We start from the raw sequence: 23,157 nt of genomic DNA, 5'->3' as shown, positions 1-23,157 counted from the left end.
CTGCGATGCATCTAGCTTTGTCTTGACATTCTTGGCTGACTTTTCCTTCCTCAGCTTGTGGAGAGTTCCAAACAGAAGGGAGAGAAGCAGCTGCTGGAGAAGAGAGAGAGGGTGATGATTGAGCTGGAGAAGCTACGACAGCGTGTCGATGAATTCAACGAGAATGGTGAGCTGGACATGATGCAGCAGTATGTGCAGGACGTGCGCGGTGTGCAGCGCCGCCTGGTGGATGTGCAGGAACAGATCACCTGGATCAATAAGGTATCTCTAGTTGTCCTTACCTTTGTAAAAATGTTCATGAAGTTTCGCTGCCATTGTTCATGTGAAAGACAGCTTCAAGGGGTCTGAGCCATATTAAGCCCCTACTTCCCTGTGTTATAACATTGGACTAAGTTGGAGATCAGGTGGTTACAATGTGTGCCCTAGCTATGTGTCTGTGATGGAGTGGAGTGTTGCTCACGCTGACAACCACTAGTGTCCCAGACTTGTAGGCTGGTAAAGCCATGATAGTACTAGCTGTGGCACAGATCAACAAGCACTGACTGTGTATCTGTGATAGAGTGGAGTGTTGCTCACGCTGACAACCACTAGTGTCCCAGACTTGTAGGCTGGTAAAGCCACGATAGTACTAACTGTGGCACAGATCAACAAGCACTAACAGTGTGTCATTGACTAGAGTTTAACTGCTTCCCTGTGTTCTTCAGGAGGAAGTGCTCTTCAAGTACCCAGTGACAACCTACCCAGATGTGGACGAGATCTCATCATCACTTGACCCCTTCCAGAGGCTTTTCAATGTTGTACTCAAATGGCAGAGGGCAGAGAAGAGGTGAGTAGTGAAGTGATAGCTCTGTCTTTTTTTATTTCAACAATGTTAGTTGCAAATAAGCAATCATGACAACTTTCCTAATGCTAGAAACTGAGAGACAACTTTGTTTTGTCAGTGATTAGATGGGTAGCCAAGCGGTAAATGTCATGATTGGAACAACAGATCCAACTGTCGCAATGAATCCCTTATTGTGTAGACTTGTACATTTTGTATTCTCTTTTCAGGATCTGTTTTTGTTTTTGTTTTGTTTGTATCAATATATTTTCCCAGGGTAGAGTAATACATGCCATATATTTGAAATTAAAACCAAAACAAAACAATTGAAACTTCACCTTACACCAAATTCGACCATCAATTTGGAAATTACTCAATTCTGATCAGGCAATCAGAGGTTGTCAAATCACAATGAATGATTGTCGATAGGCGTATTTAGGTAATTATATGTACAATTGTAGGTTACAAAATGCAAAGTTAGAAATCTACAAAGAGAATGTATTTCACGTTTTGGGGACTTGGAATTTATGACTGTGATGTCATTTCTTCTGCATCACAGTGAGCAATATAACGTCATCATGGACATACCATGTAGATCAAAACCTTTGCAAGGCTTGCTTAGTTTTCTTTAGGAGTGCCCACCTCATGCCACCTTACCTAGTTGCTGTGCTATATGCTTTCAATGCCTGTCATTTGTTCGAGTGAAGTATTACAATGTAAACAAACTGCTTGAGCACATACAGCGAGATGTTAGAATTGAGATTAACATACTGTGTTTTCAATGTAGAACTTGGTTACCTGTAGATTACCCTGCTAAATATAAGATTTGAAACCTCAAGCTGCAAATTCGTTTCGAAATTCAATTTGGACCAGTAAAATCTGCTGGTAACCTATAGCTCTACATTGAAAACACACTATGTTTTTTCCTTAATATTTACTGATCATGCTGGAGGAAATTCTCTTCAAGAGTATAATTAGCACTGGGGGTTACGCTTGGCCTCCCCTATTGATGCTGGTGGGATAGTGATGTTACTGCCAAGGACTGACAGTTGGTGTATGCTGCAGATGGATGGATGGAGCCTTCCTGGAACTGAACTCAGAGGCAGTGGAGGGCGAGGTAGATGAGTACTGGAGGGAGACCTACAAGATACAGAAGGTCTTCAACCAGAAAGTAAAGAAGATGCAGATGGAGAGGGATGAGCTTGAGAGAGAGAGGAAGAAGAAGCGGCGCACGGTTGAGGATGGGGGTGACGAGGCCAAGGATGATGGTGGTGAGTTCCACCCACCACAGTCTCTGGCTGTCTGCAACACCGTCATGGACAATATGAAGGACTTCAAGGTAGGAAAGCAAGATCATTGTATGTTAAATCACTAGTGTATGTTTTTTGGTGTTACTTAGAAATATAAATAGTTTATCCATCAATTATCCCAGTAGTTCTACTATAACATGCTGATAGTTTTGTTTCATAACTTTACCGTAATTTTGTGTGATAACATTAATGTAATTTTGTTTCATAACTTTACTGTACTGTACTGTACTTTTGTTTAAAATGTCTAAAGCAGTTGTAAGCAGCAGGTATCAGTATTTGGTCAAATCAGTATGTTCAAGGATCAGAAATGTATGTATAGGTTTTATAAATTTATATGTTTGATTTCTTTCTACTACTATTTGTATGATTTCCCCAGAAGGTGTGACTACTGTTGATTGTTAAAGATCTAAATTTACTTACAGGAGTTCATCCCTGTAATAAGCATCATGTGCAACCCTGGTGTGCGGACACGCCATTGGAAGCAGATGTCAGATATAGCTGGCTTTGACCTCACCCCAGACTCTGGTTCAACACTTAGGAAGGTCCTCAAACTGAACCTTGACCCTTACATGGAGCAGTTTGAACAGATATCTGGAGCTGCATCCAAGGTAGGGGGTCTTCACATTAACAAGGCCTAACCCAGAGAGCTCTGCTCTGACGATTCACCTTAGAATTGTAACAGCTAAAAAAAAGTATATCTCAATAATTCTTCACTTATGCCATGAGTTAGTTGCTTTCACCACAAAACTACCAGGTACTTATCTACGCAGTTAAATCTGTAATGTTTTGTGTGATTAAACATTTATTGCTGTGTTGTTAAACCTTGAATGCTATGAGGCAAAACCTTTATGTTGTTAAACTGTGAATGCTGTGTGGTTGAACTTTGAATGCTATATGGTTGAACCTTGAATGCTCTGTGGCTGAACCTTGAGTACAATGTGCCCGAACCTTGAATGCTATGTGGTTTAACCATTAGAGCTCTGTGGTTGAACTTTGAACACTATGTGGCTGAACCTTGAGTACTGTGTGGTTGAACCTTGAATGCTATATGTTTGAACCTTGAATGCTTTGTGGCTGAACCTTGAATGCTATGTGGCTGAACCTTGAATGCTATGTGGCTGAACCTTAAATTCTATATAGCTGAACCTTGAATGCTATGTGGTTTAACCTTTAGAGCTCTGTGGTTAAACCTTGAATGCTGTGTGGTTGAACCTTGAATACTAAGTGGTTAAACTGTGAATGCTATGTGGTTGAACCTTGAATGCAATGTGGTTGAACCTAGAATGCTGTGTGGTAGACCTTTGAATGCTATGTGGTTGAACTGTGAATGCTGGGTGGTTGAACTTTGAATGTTGTGTGGTTGAACCTAGAATGCTGTGTGGTTGAACCTTAAAAGGTCTGTGGCTGAATGGTGAATGCTATGTGGTTGAACCATGAATGCTATGTGGTTGAATCTTTAGAGCTCTGTGGTTGAATCTTTAGAGCTCTGTGGTTGATCTAGAATACTGTGGTTGAGCTTGAATGCTGTGTGGTTGAATTTTTACTGCACTGTGGCAGAACCTTTTGTGCTCTGTATTTCAGCTCATAGTGCTTTGAGTGCTATGTGTTTAAATGTGTATTGATAACAATGTATAATTCTGTGAACATACAAGTGGATCTAGTGCAGTGCAGAAATTCTGCAGGTTGTTTATTTTACATGCAACTGTCCAACTCCATGTCCTCCACAGGAATTCTCCTTGGAAAAGGCAATGAACAAGATGATGGAAGAATGGACAGGAATCAACTTCAACCTCATTCAGTACCGGGATTCTGGTGTGTCCATCCTGGCATCCGTGGATGACATTCAGACCACGCTGGATGACCAGATCGTCAAGACACAGACTATGAGAGGCTCGCCCTTCATCAAGCCATTTGAGAAGGAAATCAAGGTAGATGGAGTTGTCTCTCCTTGCAGTGGTGATGCTGATGTCGATGGTGCTAGCACTACTGCAGACACACCTAGTGAAAACACTGACCAACACACAGAGTTTTCACATATCTGCGAAAATCCAGTTATGTAGGAAAGCTGTTGATGGATTAACACCAGCTTTAAAAAGGTCACACTTGAAGATTTCTTTATGCAATGTCTTTCACATCTGAGACATTTTCAACTCTTTGTGCTTCGACAACATAACTCTCCCAAATTCTAAGAGACCACAAATTACCAGCTGTATTCTATCAAGATTGACTCTCATTCTCTACTCCAACAATCACTTTTTGAACACACCTCCCTGCATCAGAGGACTAAGGGCAGATAACTGTGGGGTTGAAATGATACATGTTATCACAATAATGAGATATAATTGATTATAAGGATTTTTACAATAAATGATACAATTTCCAAAAGTCAAAACATTTAATTTTATTCAGGTGTAATCCAAAATTGTAGGGAATGACTAGAGACCTGACCAATAGTCCTTCAACCTTTCTCCACATTCAAATGAATTGTATTTGCCGTTTACCTCTTAACCACTGTAGAATGTCCTTGTATTCTCTCCATCTTGCAACATGACATGAGTAGACCCACCTGGGTGTAAACTGCCAAGTCCACTGTATCTATTGGATCACATCATTGCACTGTTTTGTGACATAGGTGAATTGCTACATTCGTACATCTATCAGCTCTTTCCATTGTTCACAAACTGCCCCAACATAAGATGAATGCTGTGACTGCCAGGCAGGGCATGGAGAGCTGTGTTTTGTGTGATGGGCCGACGATGGACCTGCCAAGTCTTGCAGCTGTTTAAATACAAACTGGACATTTTAAACACTTTCCATCTGACAGTTTCAGTTCTGTGCATGTGTCAACGGGACTACAGTTATATGACACAATGACATCTGTCTGTCACAGTCATATCTTTTGTAGAATGGTTTGCAGTTTGGAGGATACCATTGACATTTTGCAGCATATACAGTAACTTGTGAAATAATAATCATGAACTTTATTATCCATCAAACACCCACATACTGTCATGGTATGCCAGTATAAGCATTAAACATGGAAATCTGCTGTAAATGCCATGAAAAGAATTCTTCTATGCTTGTAAGACTTGTCTTTTAGTCACAAGCTATAACATTGAATGTTGTGACGTACAGTATAGCCTTTCCGAAATGAAACCTCATGTCAGGTACATTTTGTCAAGTTGTAGCGTAACCACTGTAGCGTAATGATAAGGTAGGTTTAGAACTGATAGAACGAAGACAAATGTGTTTAAGTTTAAATATAACAATGATTATGTAAGGAAATTCTTCACTGGATGAGCTTAAACATTTATTGTTTAGTGTGAATCAATATGACAGGAATTGATCTGTAAGAGAGTGGTTGTTACAAGGTAGGATGATTATGACTATGAAAGGTTATGCTGTACAGAAAATCAAAATCATTGCAACATTTTCGAAATCAGGGTTTGATTGGTAATAGAGCGTGTTATTATTATTTTTGAGTGTCTGTGATGTTGTTATGACATGTATACCATTCCTACGCAAAGAGGAAGATATGTTGTTATGTGGCGGCTGGTAAGGATGACCCAGGGTTGCCCTGTTAGCTCTCTGCATGACTAGCAGTAGCAGCAACATGAGCATCTCTGTCTTCAGGACTCTGACATACAATCTAGGTAGTCTGCCAACAAGTGATGAACCTTTTTCATGACCTTTCACTCCCACTTTCTCACTCATCTTTTGATGACTCACTCACTGCCATGTCACATTTCAGGGTCCTGTGCCACAAAGCGATCTTAAGGCAAGGGTTGTCATAAGTCTATGTTAAAGTATAGAAGTTATGATCCCCTCAACGCTAAGATCGTGTTGTGGAACAGGGTCCTGGCCATATCACTGCCATGTTTGAGCATCTGATTTAATGCATTCACACAAGATGCAAAGCATTTGATTCTCAATGATGTTTCAAAGACATACAAACAAACGCTGGCCTGCTTGCACCAGGAATAATATGCAACGACTACAGTAAGAGGTGTGAGAGTTGCTATAGTCGTAGCATGGTGATTGCAAACAATACGCATGATGTTCACTTATGCGATGTGCCTGTTGCTCCATGTGCTTATACGTCACTGAACACACCACTGTATTATCCATCTTTATAAACATCTCATGTATTTAACGCATGACAGTTGTCATGACATAGCAATTCTCTCTAGTGAATGTGTTAAGGTTTGCTCAGTTTTGTCTAGACTTATAGTGCTACACAAGGATTAGTGGTTCATAGAGTAGGATCACTATTTTCAGAGACTGCTACACATCCCTACCTCCATAGAAACCTTTAAGAGCTTAAGTATTAAAGTTTCCTTTTAATGGATATTTTATGATTGCTTCCTGACAATAGTATAATATATTTTTTTATATCTTTATTAAAATATAATGAAATCTGAGGCACTTAATAAACAGACCTGTACTGCGTGCTTCTTATGCAAATCCCATGTCAATTAGTTGACTTATAGTTGATTGACCCAAGATTGTTTGATATGTCTTGTGCACCAACCTAAAATTCTTAAAATTGCTTTAAATAAATCAGATAAACATCATGCAAGACTGTTTGTGTTTTTCCAATTGTATGACTATGTTTGAAGAAGTTTCTGAAAACAGTAAAAGTATTGTTTGTCACTAGCATGTAATTTGGACAGTATAATATATTCAAATATAAAGGGATGCTTCAGGCGATTCATCATTTCTATTTATTCTTTACATAATAACAGTAGATATCAATCTATACCTTATCTGGTATTCAAACTTTGTACAGCATGCCTGTCATTTAACCTCACTATATTTACTAACAACCAATTCATCATTACCAAACCTCATGAGGTTATTTGCCTGTCATATAATTCCTTGCATATTTACAGAAATATGATTGAATCAGTTTAGCTGTGATGATACATGTATATAGATTGTTGTGTGGTAGGACGGTGTATGTTAACAAGGCATGTTGTTGGTGTGTGTAGGTGTGGGAAGAGAAACTGATGCGGACGCAGGAGACGATCGATGAGTGGCTGAAGGTGCAAGCGCAGTGGCTGTATCTGGAGCCCATCTTCTCCTCTGAAGACATCATGCAGCAGATGCCGGAGGAGGGGAGGCTGTTCCAGATGGTGGACAGAAACTGGAAGGACGTCATGAGGCACACTGTCAAGGATGCCAAGGTCAGTACCATCAACCAAGAGAATGCCCTGCCTTGAATAAACTCATCAACATGTTTTTAAAGTATGGCCCTATCCATGTCCCCCAGTTACGTCAGAAGAACGACATTATAAAAAAAAGAAATCATAAGTGATATAGCTGATAAGTAATAAGAAGAAAGTTTATGATAATGTTTCTTTGTTGTTTAACGCCACACTCAGCAATATTCCTGCTTTATGACAGCATTCTGTAAATAATCGAGTCTGGACCAGACAATCCATTGATTCATATCATGAGCAATGGGATACGATGACATGCATCAACCAAGTCAGCGAGCCTGACCACCTGATCTCATTAGTCGCCTTTTACAACAAGCATGGGTTGCTGAAGACCTATTCTACCCCGGATCTTCACGGGTATTATAATGAATTGTTGATGTCACTAGTACAGACGTAAAGTTAACAATACTACACAGATAATCTGAGTGAAAAATGTATTTGGGTTTGAATGTAATTCCCAACAACTTTAATTAACCAAGATGGTATCCCCAAATCTGTTCATTTTGACTTCGGTTAACAAAACAATGCTAAGACCATAAGTAGATGATGAGGTGGGTAAAAGTGACACAGGATGGTGGGGCTGCATCACTTGATGTAGAGCGTGAGTGTTGCCTGTGTGCTTTAGGTGATGGCAGCTGTGGGCATGCAGGGGCTGCTGGAGAAGCTGGTGGACAGCAATGGTCTGCTGGACAAGATCAACAAGGGGCTGAATGCCTACCTGGAAAAGAAACGTCTCTTCTTCCCACGGTTAGTGTCCTACACGATGAAGCAGGTGTAGTGTCAGCCTGGGATTTATCTCTTTCTTCTTTTTTTTTCATGGATTTGTAAACATGTTGCAGATGTAATAAGTTCTAAAACAAATTAAAGGTATCTGTGTTTCTGATGCACTGCCATGCCAGAGCTGAATGGGTCCCCAACTCCCCATGTTCATCAATAGAACCAACAAATATATCGATATGGTAATACCATTTTGAACTGGTTGAGTCATTGATTCTTGCTTACACTATCAACCACTAGGTTGCTGGTCCCATTGTAATATTGTCAAGTGAAATGGTGTACAATATTCACACCCTCACCATTTTTCCTGAATAGAATTGAAATTAGATTGGAATGATGTTTAATGAAATAATCATTGAGCCAGTTACCTCCCTTGATCATCAGTTGTATCTCTTCCTTCAGATTCTTCTTCTTGTCCAATGATGAGATGCTTGAGATTCTCTCTGAGACCAAGGACCCAATGAGAGTCCAGCCACATCTGAAGAAGTGTTTTGAAGGCATTGCCAAGCTGGAGTTTGACGATAAGCTGGACATCCATGCCATGTTCTCCAGCGAGGGGGAGAAAGTGAAGTACTCCACTACTATATCTACAGCCGAGGCGCGGGGGGCAGTGGAGAAGTGGCTACTGCAGGTCCAGGACGTCATGCTGCTGTCTGTACATGATGTCATTGCTGCTGCTGTTGAGGTGAGAATAAGATATGTTTCACAATTTTCATCGATCAAACAAGTAATTTTGGGTGGTTCTATACAATTTCCTTGTTTGTTTGTCAAGTGCTATTTGGGATAAGAGTCTGACACCCTGAAGATAGAAATCGGCACTCATGTAGGCTGTGAGTGCTGTAACTGATTATTTTAGGGGCTCAGTTGATTGATTTAAAAGTTCATGGAAACAATACATTGAATATAGATAGACTATGAATGCCTAAAAGGGCGAGGGTATATAATTTTACCAAGGAATTCCATCCATCCTTCTGTCCATCCATCAGGGGACAGTTTCTTGTGCGACATATAACTTGAAGACTACTGCATAGATTCTTTTCAAACTGATGAACACTGCCTTTGCCAATACGAGATGCAGTGTGAAGTTTGATTTTCAATATTTGGATTTTTTGTAAAAATACAGCCATTTTCCTTTTTTTACTTAGAATTATTTTACGCAAACCTTTGTGCGACCGATAGCTTGAAAACTAATTCATGGATTCTTTTCCAGTTGGGGGTACAATTTCTATACCAATAGAAAGGGTATAGTGTAAAACTCGATTTCGATAAGTGGATTTTTTTATAGAAAATGTTGCTTTTTTATGTCAAGTGTACAATATCCTGAAAAGCTTGCCGCTGACGCACCATAGCGCCTTTGGATCATGCCATTGCTAGGTTATATTGTTGTGATTTTTAAGAGACGCCGGCTCAAACGTTAAGGCATCAGTATACAGTATCTCCAATGTCAAAATTGTTCTCCAGATGATGTTGGAGTTGAGGTCAGGGGTATTAGTGAGCCCTGCTCACTTTTGCCTTGTTTTCTGCTATTTCATATTCAGTAATTTGATTTGTCTCTCCCAAGGCCTACCTGATCTCTCCCCGCTGTGAGTGGGTGAAGGAGTGGCCGGGCCAGGTGGTCTTGTGTGCATCCCAGGTTTACTGGACACGTGAGGTGCATGAGGCTATCCGGGGAGGACCACAGGGGCTCAAGGACTACTGGGAGAAATTGCAGATTCAGCTGACTGATGTTGTGGCGCTGGTCCGAGGCAAACTGACCAAGCAGCAGAGAATCACACTGGGAGCTCTTGTGGTTATAGACGTACATGCTCGGGACGTGGTGCTGGACATGTCCAATAAAGGTACTCAGAGCTCATAAAAGTACTCAGAGGTTGGACCTGTGAACATCCGGGGTAGAATAGGGTCTTCAGCAACCCATGCTTGCCGTAAAAAGCGACTATTCTTGTCGTAAGAGGAGACTAACGGGATTGGGTGGTCAGACTCGCTGACTTGGTTGTACATGTCATCATATCCAAATAGCATGGATCGATGCTTATGATGTCAATCACTTGATTGTCTGGCCCAGACACAATTATTTTCTGGGGCTAGGGCATTGAGCCCCACCTTCCAACTATTTGATAAATGCATGGTTTGAGATAGGATAAGTTTGCAAATGTGTAAATTTCCCAAAAAATTGTAAATCCTTAACCTATCTCACTCGTTACATGCGCACCCGTTCATCCCCGCATTACAATTCTCTTATTCTATAAAGCTTTAGAAAGAGAATGAGTTGGCTGGGGAAATCACGTGGTTAGTGTGTATAGGTCAACATGTATACAGAGCGTGCATGACCCAGATTGTTGGGAAGTGACTATGGTGATGCAGGTAAATTGGGTTTTTTTAAAAGCTGGAAACCTTTGTATTAGCATGTTTTCCACTTTGGATCAAAGAAGAAAGAGAGACGAATAGTGTGAGATAGGATAAGTCTATAAATATACAATTCATTGTAAAATTTACAATTTCATCAAGGCAGCCCATGTAGCAAGTTTATTTTTCTCTGAAGGTACTTGGAGAATCATTTGATGTAATAATTACTATATTATGGCCCAATACAATCAGTCCTTTGTTGCCTCTTTGGAGTACAATTAAAAAAGGATCGTATACGATCAGGACATTCAGTTTCTCAAAGATTATATTTATATATATACAGTGCAGTTCCTTTCATCTCTGTGACTATTGTTTATGCTAGGTGTGGCTGCGGAGAATGACTTCAACTGGTTGTCCCAGCTGCGCTACTACTGGGAGGAGGAGAAGATGCTGGTGCGCATCACCAACGCAACTGTCAGGTACTGTAATGAGTACCTTGGCAACTCCGGCCGCCTTGTCATCACTCCTCTCACAGACAGATGCTACAGAACACTGGTCGGAGCATTCCATCTCAATCTGAACGGAGCGCCGGAAGGTCCTGCTGGAACAGGGAAGACAGAGACCACCAAGGATCTGGCAAAGGCTCTGGCTGTGCAGTGTGTTGTGTTCAACTGCTCCGATGGTCTGGACTACATTGCTATGGGCAAGGTAAATATTTGGTCACAGGTTCACTGCTAAGTTTCCATAATCATAAATGGTTTCCTTATTGATGCGCAGAAAAATTGTTATCTTCACTTACAATATTATGTATATATATATTTAGAACTCGTTTGTGAATTTCAGTTCTTCAAAGGTCTTGCCTCAGCAGGAGCATGGGCATGTTTTGATGAGTTCAACCGTATCGACCTGGAAGTGTTGTCTGTGGTTGCACAGCAGGTATGCAATTGTTTTAGAGATTTTTGCATTTATATGTCATGTTTAATTTATCGTTATTATGTATTTGAAATTATTTTGATAAGGAATTGTGCAGAGTTAGAAATTGTCACTAGTCCCGTAGTCCTTGCCAAACTGCCCAATAGTCAAGGTATCATAAGGACTAGTAGAAATTTGCCATTATTAAAGGTTTACCTATATGTTATCATTATAAGGAATAGTGGACTAAAACCGTATCTATTGCTGTTGTGATATGGAATATATTAGTTTCAGCAATGACATTATGACAGATGGCGTTATATGAATCTAATATATTGCTGTCTCCCTCAGATCCTGTGTATTATCCGTGCTGTCCAGGGCAAGGTTGACACATTCATGTTTGAAGGAACAGAGCTTGCCTTGAACCCCAACTGCTATGTTTGTATCACCATGAACCCTGGCTATGCTGGCCGCTCTGAGCTGCCAGACAACTTGAAGGTGCTCTTCAGAACTGTGGCCATGATGGTGCCAGACTATGCCATGATCGCTGAGATCTCATTATATTCCTTCGGCTTCCTGGATGCCAGAAATCTGGCTGTGAAGATTGTGACCACCTACCGACTGTGCTCGGAACAACTGTCCTCCCAGTTTCACTACGACTATGGTATGAGAGCTGTGAAGGCCGTGTTGTCAGCTGCAGGTAACCTCAAGCTGAAATATCCTGATGAAGATGAAGATATCCTGGTAAGTCCTTGTATGTCTCAACATTCAACAATGGTTGACAAACTGTTCAGGCAAATATCCACAATTGCTTTTCATTATCAAGGTTGTATCTATTACACTTCATACAGATTTCACTGATTTTGTTGTGCAATCATTCCTGACGTCATCATTTTTTATACCTCATTTTTCAACAGTGACACAGTACGGTACATAATTACAGCTTCTCATAGCATTGTCATTCTTATTTCAGCTTCTGCGATCAATCATTGATGTCAACTTACCCAAGTTCTTATCCCACGACATCCCACTGTTCAACGGTATCATCTCTGACTTGTTCCCGGGACTCAAGCTGCCAGAGGCCGACTACAAGCTCTTCCTTGCTACCATGCAGTCTCAGTGTGAGAAGAAGAACCTACAGTTTGTGGACTTCTTCCGGGAGAAGATCATCCAGACATACGAGATGATGATAGTGAGACACGGGTGAGTCAGTCCTAGGTGTGACCTGTAGCACTGTACCTCCTGTTCAGGGATCAGGGCCCCGTTCCACAAAGCAATCTTAGCACTATGATGATCTTAAGCCTATGCTAAAGTGTTGGAGTTATGATCACCTTGGCAAAGATTCCAAAGGGCCCACTTGCATAAACCAATCTTAGGCAACACTTTTTATATTTCTTGGTTTATGGATTTCAAACTCATTTCAAAAGTGAGGTAGGCCAAATTTTTTTTAAAAACTTGACTTTTGTCCTAAATAGTTAGGGAGGTACAAAAAAAAATATACTGGAGTAACAATAGTAAAACAACTTAATCTTTATTATATCCCTGGCACACACCTTGTGCACAAATGGCAATATAACAATATTCATGTCATGGGTGAAATACATGAAGACGCTGCTATTTTGGCAGCATGGGCGACTATTAATTCTTTCAACACCAGTCAACCAGAAGATTTTACTGCTGGGACACTGAGTTTCCAGAGACTCTTGTGTGATAGATGAAGCCAGCATTTATCAAAGAAAATATCTGCTTGTAAAACATCTTTGCTGCTACATGTTTGGCTATAGACTGTTTGAAAGGTCTAATTAATCCTATTGTTTATGAATATGAAAGTTATGTGTATCACATTATTTAGATAATTCATTTACAACTTAATAAAGTTTGTTGTAAATGAAGAAAATGTAAGCTAACACATTCATAACGGCTAGATGAGGGACCAAGGAAGCCAAAATGTCACAGTTTTCAGCAAATATAAGATTTCATAAAATCCACTTACCTATTTCTTTTTCGTTTTTTTAAGTTTAAGGGGCACGGGTGGCCCAGTCGTCTAAGGCACCGCGATTCGATGTGCAGCATTGCGTTCTTTGGACACACCAGAAACCTGATTATGGGTTCGAATCCCGGTTCACACCAGTTATGTTTCTAGGTTTGTCAGCACCATACCCGTGCTTGTTGGTTTCACCGAAGTGGTAAACGTCTAAGACCTGCATTACTTCGGGTTTTCCTCCCACATTAAGCTGACACACCATGATATAACTTGAATACTGTTAAAAGCGTTGTTAAACCCAACTCACTCACTCTGTTTTACTTTCATTATTTACGTAATCGGAAAATTATTTTAAAAAGAATTACAAATAGTATCTGTCATTACACATTTCCCTATAATAGTGGCTGTCCACTCACTAACATGAGGAAATACCACCGATTTCAAAGCTTCGTATGAATAACACGTTCATCGAAAGCTGCCATGTGGGTATCCATTAATAAGCTTATATTGTTTCACTGACATTATGATAATAGTAACATCCATAGGAGTCTTTTTGTAGCTGCAACATTGGTTTCTAGTGATGCTTTCTTGCCGAAATCTGCTACAAGGTTCGTGATTGGTCAAATTTAAGCATGTGACCTAAGGCAGCCAAACAAATTACAGCAATGGTACCGTCCTTGGGTATGATAATTTTCCGATTTTGAAAGGTTTTGGTTAAATCATGTTTTTCTGAATGTTTTAAGCAGGAAATTGTGATCTATATTAAAAATATGCAAATTCATGGATGTATCATGGTAGTTACAAACTGTGATAAAGATTTCTTATGCATATATTTTGGCATTAAACATTGTTTAATCAATGAATCAATCTGAGAAATCAAGGCAACGAAAGCTGAGATGTTATGACGTATGTTACCCACGATAGCACAAAAAGATGGAAATAATAACTTAGATGTAAGTTTGACAACTTTTAGTTATTTTTCTTGATTTTATTTATTACTTTCTATAATACATTTAAAGAATTCCTTGAAACGTCTTTATTTTGCTGTTTGACATGTTCAATGAGGATCAGTTGTTGAAGTGTATGTCCAAATTTTTTATTTTCAATAACATTGCGGGAAATAGTGAATAAGTTTCCAATATATTGATAAAAAATGATAAATTGAAATGGAATACGTATTTTAGGCATTACGGAATGTGAAAGATTTAATAAATGAATGATATGACAGGTAGGTTTATAAAGTTTTATACCATTTTTATGTGACTTGGCCGGTCTAATGCCATGCAGTGTCTGGTGACTTGTGGCTTCATGGCCGCTGTACCGGCCTTCGGTGTTGAAACTGTTAAACTGGTCACCACTGCACTTTGCGTTCACATGCATCGATGGCATCAGAGCAGGATCCCAGCGAGAAATATCAAAGTGACCTCCCTTTACTTTACACATCTTTTTCTTTTTTTGCAGTTTTTAAAGCAAAGATCGGCAGTTATAAATAAAGGAGTCATTTTAATTTTAATTTTTATTTTTGTTCAACATTTGGACTTTGAAAGAGCGGCAGATCCGTAAACCAAGTAATTAAAAGAATGATCTTAAGTCTATGCTTAAGTATGGGAGTTACGATCACCTTATAGTGCTAAGATCCCTTTGTGGAACTGGCCCCTGGTGGTTACCATGTGTGACAATGGCATCGGTTGCTGCTCATGCGTATCAACCAAGGATGTATGACATGAGTACATGCAGCCCTAGCTGAATAGCTGTTATATGGCCGATTGTGGCATAAAACATGTCACTCACTCACTTGAAATACACTTTTCAGTGTATTGATATGTTATTGCAGTTGCATCAGTATTGTATAATAGTGAGGTTGCTCCAACTGTACAATGTTCAAAACATATTCTTGTCATTCTGAGTCATTCTGAGGTTTGTTCAAATTATTGATATGTTCCCAATTCTTTTTAACATGGGTCAGCTGCTCTCTCAGTACTGTTTTAAGGAGTTTTAAAGAATATGAAAAAAACAATATGTATTATTAGTTTGATTGAGGAAGTGTGGATTGTTTTCAGCTTCATGTTGGTGGGGGAGCCATTTGGCGCCAAGTCCAAGGTGCTGGAGGTGTTAGGGGAGGGCATGACACAGCTCAGTGAGGAAGGTCATGAGGACTTCGAGAGGGTCATCACGAGGATCGTCAACCCAAAAGCCATCACCATGGGCCAGCTGTTTGGACAGTTTGATCCTGTCTCTCATGAGGTAAACAGGCAGCAAGCTAGGATGTTATTATACTCTTCCACAACCTAAAGGGCGCACATGTGACCCTTTCATCTCAGGGACTACAGTTTGCTGTGTGGAGTTGCATCCCTTAGTTGTGTACCTATGATCATGGGTTTGAATCCCAGTTCAACTTGATTATGTTTCTATGTTTGTCAGCACCATACGTGTGCTTGAGGATTTCACCAAAGTTGTATCCAGTTCCTGGATCTCTACTTTCATAACGGAATATAACTGAAATACTGTGCAAACCACATTAAACTCACTCTCTGGCTAAAGCAGTTTTCATTTTGAGTTATTATCACAGTGGTTTGTAGACATTGCTGTTGTCTTGAGATGAGCCCATGTGTGATGTTGTATATTTCCAGTGGACAGATGGCGTGGTCGCCAACACATTCAGGGAGTTTGCCTCCACGGATACCCCCGACAGGAAGTGGGTCATATTTGATGGCCCCATCGATGCTCTGTGGATTGAGAACATGAACACTGTTCTGGATGACAACAAGAAGCTGTGTCTCATGAGTGGCGAGATCATCCAGATGTCTTCTGTCATGAGTCTCATCTTTGAAACCATGGATCTCTCGCAGGCCTCGGTAAGCTCATGCCTAGTGGAGGTGGAGACAATCCATTTGAGGTGGACTGTGAACTGATGCCTTTTACGGTACTTGTAATACAGTCTTGTTCTGGTGTGAATCTGCAGAAAGGCAGCAGAGAAGCAGTGAAGAAATCAGCTGTTTCGTTTCAAACTAGACAAGATATGTTTTGAACTAAAACCAGCAGTTTTCCTTAAACTCAAGACCTTATAGTTTTCTTTTTTATGCTATCTTTATACAGTTTAGAATGATCCTAACAGTGCCATGTCTTCCGTTTAAGTATAAAATTGACCTTTTGTCCTCAGTAAATGGAAAGAAATTTAACAGAGCCTTTCTTCTCCGCTTTATCAGAAAGTGGATAAGACATATCCATGCTCAAACTACATTGATAGGCCAAAGTTAAGAAATGTATTTCAAGGATTCTTAGACTAAGGATGTTATTGTACATGACGCCACTAAACCCAGACTATAGAGTTACATGTTAAATGTATGATAGCATGCATATTTTTTACACACCACCTCTCTGACGGAAACTGCATGAGATGTATTCAGATACCTTGAAGTTGATGTCTTTCATCTTTGTTGACATTATTGTTAAAATATCATATGTCGTGGGTTTGTTCGAAAAGGGCATGCAGTCTTATCGACTATCATCATATGCCTTACAGCTCAATACCACATGAGCTTCATTTGTTTTTCATTTCCTTTAATTTTATCAGAAAATGGTCATTATTGAAATTCTGTACCTGTAAAAATGTCTTTTGAATTCTCCTGTCTAATGCTGTGACTGTTCCCTGCAGCCTGCCACGGTGTCTCGGTGCGGTATGGTGTACCTCGAGCCAACAACACTGGGCTGGAGGCCAATAGTCAAGTCTTGGATCCACACCTTCCCTGAAGTGCTGAAGGAGAGTGCGGAACTGGTTGATGCCCTGTTCGAGTGGCTTGTGGACCCTTGCCTCAACTTTGTTAGGAAACACTGCAAGGTCAGCAGAAAACTGCAAACCTGAGCATCATCTGAAATGATCTCAAGTAGAACTGATTCAAGTTGACCTCTTATTATCAGTCCAGATGATGTTACTGTGTCTTTTTCTTTCTGATTGTAATCGACCTAGTTATGATAAGTAGATATTTTATGAAGTGATTGTTTTTTGCAGGAGTATGTCCCCACAAGCCCCGCCAACCTGGTCCGTTCTCTGATGTATCTCATCGATATGTTGATGCACGAGTCCATCAACAAAGACGATGCAGCTGACAACAAGCACATCAAAGTGTACCTCGTGGTGAGTGAACGAAACTTTGGGACTAACTGAATTTGCACCCAAGTTATTTATGAAAACTATACCAGCATAGAATGTTAGCACATCACAACATCATTTAATAGAAAAACTGATATGAGACAGTTCAATATGTATTTGTCAAATGAACTGTCAAAAAAGTATGCATGTTGACATATCTTTGTTTTCAATTTTGCCATGAATATGTCGCAAGTACCCCATGCTTATCATTAAAAGAACACTAAAATTGGGATCTTATTGTTAGGTTGTGCAATCTGTTGTTTCTCTTAACCAAGAAAACAAGATTAATGCTCATACTGTCAACCACTGGTTTTGTGCTGCAGAACAGGCTATTTACAAACCACCCGTAAATAGCTCAAACATTTGTGACAATCAATCACTCAGCATGTATCCACAACTGTTTCCCATTTAGAACACCATGTGATGCAACTACCAATGTATCCACAACTGTTTCCCATCTAGAACACCATGTGATGCAACTATCAATGTATTCACAACTGTTTCCCATCAAGAACACCATGTGATGCAACTATCAATGTATCTACAACTGTTTCCCATCTAGAACACAAAGTGATGAAACTATCAATGTATCCACAACTGTTTCCCATCTAGAACACAAAGTGATGCAACTATAAATGTATCCGCAACTGTTTCCCATCTAGAACACCATGTGATGCAACTTTCAATGTATCCACAACTGTTTCCCATCTAGAACACCATGTGATGCAACTATCAATGTATCCACAACTGTTTCCCATCTAGAACACCATGTGATGCAACTATCAATGTATGCACAACTGTTTCCCATCAAGAACACCATGTGATGCAACTATCAATGTATCCGCAACTGTTTCCCATCAAGAACACCATGTGATGCAACTATCAATGTATCCGCAACTGTTTCCCATCTAGAACATAATGTGATGCAACTATCAATGTATCCACAACTGTTTCCCATCTAGAACACCATGTGATGCAACTATCAATGTATCCACAACTGTTTCCCATCTAGAACACCATGTGATGCAACTATCAATGTATGCACAACTGTTTCCCATCTAGAACACCATGTGATGCAACTATCAATGTATGCACAACTGTTTCCCATCTAGAACACCATGTGATGCAACTATCAATGTATGCACAACTGTTTCCCATCAAGAACACCATGTGATGCAACTATCAATGTATCCACAACTGTTTCCCATCTAGAACACCATGTGATGCAACTATCAATGTATCCACAACTGTTTCCCATCTAGAACATAATGTGATGCAACTATCAATGTATCCACAACTGTTTCCCATCTAGAACACCATGTGATGCAACTATCAATGTATCCACAACTGTTTCCCATCTAGAACACCATGTGATGCAACTATCAATGTATCCACAACTGTTTCCCACCTAGAACACCATGTGATGCAACTTTCAATGTATCCACAACTGTTTCCCATCTAGAACACCATGTGATGCAACTTTCAATGTATCCACAACTGTTTCCCATCTAGAACACCATGTGATGCAACTATCAATGTATGCACAACTGTTTCCCATCAAGAACACCATGTGATGCAACTATCAATGTATCCGCAACTGTTTCCCATCAAGAACACCATGTGATGCAACTATCAATGTATCCGCAACTGTTTCCCATCTAGAACATAATGTGATGCAACTATCAATGTATCCACAACTGTTTCCCATCTAGAACACCATGTGATGCAACTATCAATGTATCCACAACTGTTTCCCATCTAGAACACCATGTGATGCAACTATCAATGTATCCACAACTGTTTCCCACCTAGAACACCATGTGATGCAACTTTCAATGTATCCACAACTGTTTCCCATCTAGAACACCATGTGATGCAACTTTCAATGTATCCACAACTGTTTCCCATCTAGAACACCATGTGATGCAACTATCAATGTATCCACAACTGTTTCCCATCTAGAACACCATGTGATGCAACTATCAATGTATCCGCAACTGTTTCCCATCTAGAACACAATGTGATGCAACTATCAATGTATCTACAACTGTTTCCCATCTAGAACACCATGTGATGCAACTATCAATGTATCCACAACTGTTTCCCACCTAGAACACCATGTGATGCAACTTTCAATGTATCCACAACTGTTTCCCATCTAGAACACCATGTGATGCAACTTTCAATGTATCCACAACTGTTTCCCATCTAGAACACCATGTGATGCAACTATCAATGTATCCACAACTGTTTCCCATCTAGAACACCATGTGATGCAACTATCAATGTATCCGCAACTGTTTCCCATCTAGAACACAATGTGATGCAACTATCAATGTATGCACAACTGTTTCCCATCTAGAACACCATGTGATGCAACTATCAATGTATCCACAACTGTTTCCCATCTAGAACACCATGTGATGCAACTATCAATGTATGCACAACTGTTTCCCATCTAGAACACCATGTGATGCAACTATCAATGTATCCACAACTGTTTCCCATCTAGAACACAATGTGATGCAACTATCAATGTATCCGCAACTGTTTCCCATCTAGAACACCATGTGATGCAACTATCAATGTATCCACAACTGTTTCCCATCAAGAACACCATGTGATGCAACTATCAATGTATCCACAACTGTTTCCCATCTAGAACACCATGTGATGCAACTATCAATGTATGCACAACTGTTTCCCATCTAGAACACCATGTGATGCAACTATCAATGTATCCACAACTGTTTCCCATCTAGAACACAATGTGATGCAACTATCAATGTATCCACAACTGTTTCCCATCAAGAACACCATGTGATGCAACTATCAATGTATGCACAACTGTTTCCCATCCTGTGAAACTGCTCTGTTTTAGTCGGCTGTCCTGTTTTCCACACCATGGTCTATCGGAGGAGTGGTCGATGTTGATGGCAGACAGAAGTTTGATGTGTTCTTCAAAGATCTTCTGTCAGGAAAGTTTGAGGAACACCCCTTACCCAAAGTTCTTGGAAAGATCGAGGTGCCCTTCCCCAGTGACAACATGGTGTACGACGTCATGTATGAGGTGAGGCACTCTAAAGACCTGCTGTTGACTTTGTGCAATGTACTACTGATGTAAGGCCAAATTATTTCATAAATGAATGCATATATGAGACAGAATGTTTTCTCTTTTCAGCAAAAGGCTCGAGGTCAGTGGCGTCACTGGAATGACCTCATCAAGGGAGCTGAGGTGAAGAGTAAGAAGATCCGAGAGATGCTGGTCCCGACCATGGACACTGCAAGATATGCCTACCTCATGGACCTGTGTATAGAACATGGACGGTAGGCACTTCAATTGAGGCCACACTTTTATTATTTTATGGTTTATGGAAATTTTACTAACCAGTCAGCTTTGGTTGGTCTAAATGAAAATAAAAATATATATATACTGCGCGGTACATTTTATGTTATTTGGTATAAAGTCGCTTGGGTCATTTTGTTTAGAGAGAAAAAATAAATGCAAATTCCTTTCCAAGTGCAAGATGTTTAACATTTATAAAGTAAGGTGTTCATGGATTTACTCATGTGAGAGAAGAATTTGTATTTCAAAAAAATATTTACAATTCATTTTATGAGTTATTATTTAAAAATCCAACAATTATATATTTTTGAACTTCTCCTAACTCACACTATGCATATCTTCTTTCTTCTATGATCCTATCTGGAACCGTGCTTGAACCATGTTTCCAGCTTCTAAAACAAAAACATTCACCCAAACACACCCCAGCATCTGTATGGTTACAACCAACAACTGGATAAATTACTATTTTTGGAAACTTGAAACATGGTTCCAGCACGTTTTCACATTGGATCCAAGAAGAAAGAAGATATGCATAATGTGAGATAGGATAAGTATGTAAATATACATTTTATGCTAAAATTCTAATTTTTCAGATTTTTTTAATTATTGTAAATAGATTCTGATATTATTGTTTTGGACAAAGGAATATATAGATACAAGACCCTTGTATTTCAGTTTGAATGGGAACTTGATACATGTATGTAATGAGAAACTGTTTGTTTGCAGACCCCTGCTATTTGTGGGCCCAACAGGAACAGGCAAGAGTGTGTATGTCCAGGAGAAGATGATGAGTCTCTCGAAGGACCGCTACCTGCCAACATTTGTCAACTTCTCTGCTCAAACCAGTGCCAACATGACTCAGAACATCATCATGTCCAAGCTTGACAAGCGGAGGAAGGGCGTGTTCGGACCACAGATGGGAAAGAGAGCCGTGATATTTGTGGACGATCTCAACATGCCAGCTAAAGAAGTGTATGGCGCCCAACCTCCGATTGAATTGCTTAGGCAGTGCATTGATCATGGAAACTGGTGAGAAAATCTTTTTGCTGTTCAAATTCAACAAAGTTATGAATTCACTTTCTCATTAAATATTTGTTAGGAGTAAAGTATTTATGCTTGTCTAGATATTGGTTGTGATGAAAGACGTGGTTGTGCAGGTATGACCTGAAGGACACCTCCAAGCTGACGCTGCAGGATGTGCAGTTCCTGGCAGCCATGGGCCCCCCGGGCGGAGGCCGCAACCACGTCACGCCCAGGTTCCTCCGACACTTCAACCTAGTGGCCATGAACCCCTTTAACGAGGACACGATGATCAAAATCTTCTCCACACTCATGTCAACTTACTTGAGGGTAAGTCACATCACCAGTTGCTACAGGGCTAATGCTGTGTTGTCAATGTACCAGGTGCATAAGAAGACTGGCGAGATACTATTAGGTGCAGGTGAAGATCCACTGAGGATACTACATTCTTATCACCAATAAAACTTGGCCTGCATAAACCAAAGGGTAACCTGAATTTGTACATGAACGCCACTTGTCATTGAGCACAACTTTCTGATTTTTTCCATCCATGTTTCCAATATCGCGGCCATAATTTTGCTTCTGTGTCAACTACTTATCCAAAGTTGGCAACAATTTAATTTGATTAATTTTTTTCTCAAAAGAATTCCTTTTTTCCTTGAAATTCTGTTTCTCTAGCTCCCTCAGAACAAAATGTTTTTATATATTACTGCTGCACACTAGCAGGCACGATAGAAAGTTCCTTCATGTTAATGCAAGCTCTCTGACTGGCATCTCTGTGTGTCCAGGGTCAGGAGTTCTCCGCTGACTTCTTCTCTGCGGGGAACAACATAGTGCAGGCTACCATGGAGATGTACAAGCAGGCAATGGCCAACCTGCTGCCTACACCAGCCAAGTCCCATTATGTGTTTAACTTGAGAGACTTCTCTCGAGTCATCCTGGGCGTCTGTCTTATTAAGAAAGAACAAGTAGAGAATAAACGACAGATGATCAGGTGAGCTTCCTGCATTGTAGCAGAAGACAAGATGCTTTAACAAATATCGATGACTATGGATTGTGCACGACGTTTAATCATTATATACGAACAGTGGAGAGACAGAAGGCTAATGTTGACTAAATGTTTGTCAAGGGGTCATTCATTTTATCTTCTTTATGACAGCACTTTTAAGAATAAAAAAGAAAGTTTGAATATTTTATTTAAGGAAAAAAACGAGTGGGAGTTGTTTATCATACAATAAAACACTACATTGAGAATAAACCGCAAGGGGCACAG

At 40.0% G+C, this 23,157-nt stretch overlaps 1 protein-coding gene across 3 annotated transcripts in view; it reads left to right on the top strand.

Moving 5' to 3' along the window:
- The window catches only part of LOC139446048 (dynein axonemal heavy chain 12-like), an 82,761-nt gene that overhangs the window by 18,040 nt on the left and 41,564 nt on the right, over positions 1-23,157 (top strand). For all 3 annotated transcript variants that reach the window (XM_071227315.1, XM_071227316.1, XM_071227314.1), the window contains 22 exons: positions 55-261; positions 705-826; positions 1,886-2,159; positions 2,553-2,738; positions 3,858-4,058; positions 7,122-7,316; positions 7,978-8,099; positions 8,532-8,814; positions 9,691-9,967; positions 10,855-11,180; positions 11,316-11,408; positions 11,736-12,128; positions 12,358-12,587; positions 15,429-15,612; positions 15,999-16,223; positions 17,024-17,206; positions 17,378-17,503; positions 20,400-20,588; positions 20,700-20,845; positions 21,591-21,893; positions 22,022-22,214; positions 22,673-22,878. In XM_071227315.1, the coding sequence (XP_071083416.1) occupies positions 55-261; positions 705-826; positions 1,886-2,159; positions 2,553-2,738; positions 3,858-4,058; positions 7,122-7,316; positions 7,978-8,099; positions 8,532-8,814; positions 9,691-9,967; positions 10,855-11,180; positions 11,316-11,408; positions 11,736-12,128; positions 12,358-12,587; positions 15,429-15,612; positions 15,999-16,223; positions 17,024-17,206; positions 17,378-17,503; positions 20,400-20,588; positions 20,700-20,845; positions 21,591-21,893; positions 22,022-22,214; positions 22,673-22,878 (4,664 nt within the window). The remainder of the gene's footprint in view (positions 1-54; positions 262-704; positions 827-1,885; positions 2,160-2,552; positions 2,739-3,857; positions 4,059-7,121; positions 7,317-7,977; positions 8,100-8,531; positions 8,815-9,690; positions 9,968-10,854; positions 11,181-11,315; positions 11,409-11,735; positions 12,129-12,357; positions 12,588-15,428; positions 15,613-15,998; positions 16,224-17,023; positions 17,207-17,377; positions 17,504-20,399; positions 20,589-20,699; positions 20,846-21,590; positions 21,894-22,021; positions 22,215-22,672; positions 22,879-23,157) is intronic.

The sequence above is a fragment of the Haliotis cracherodii genome, unplaced genomic scaffold, assembly GCF_022045235.1.
Source record: "Haliotis cracherodii isolate W230 unplaced genomic scaffold, xgHalCrac1.p SCAF_6, whole genome shotgun sequence".
NCBI classification, from domain to species: Eukaryota; Metazoa; Mollusca; class Gastropoda; order Lepetellida; family Haliotidae; genus Haliotis; species Haliotis cracherodii.
This window is presented reverse-complemented; position numbering and strand designations above follow the sequence as displayed.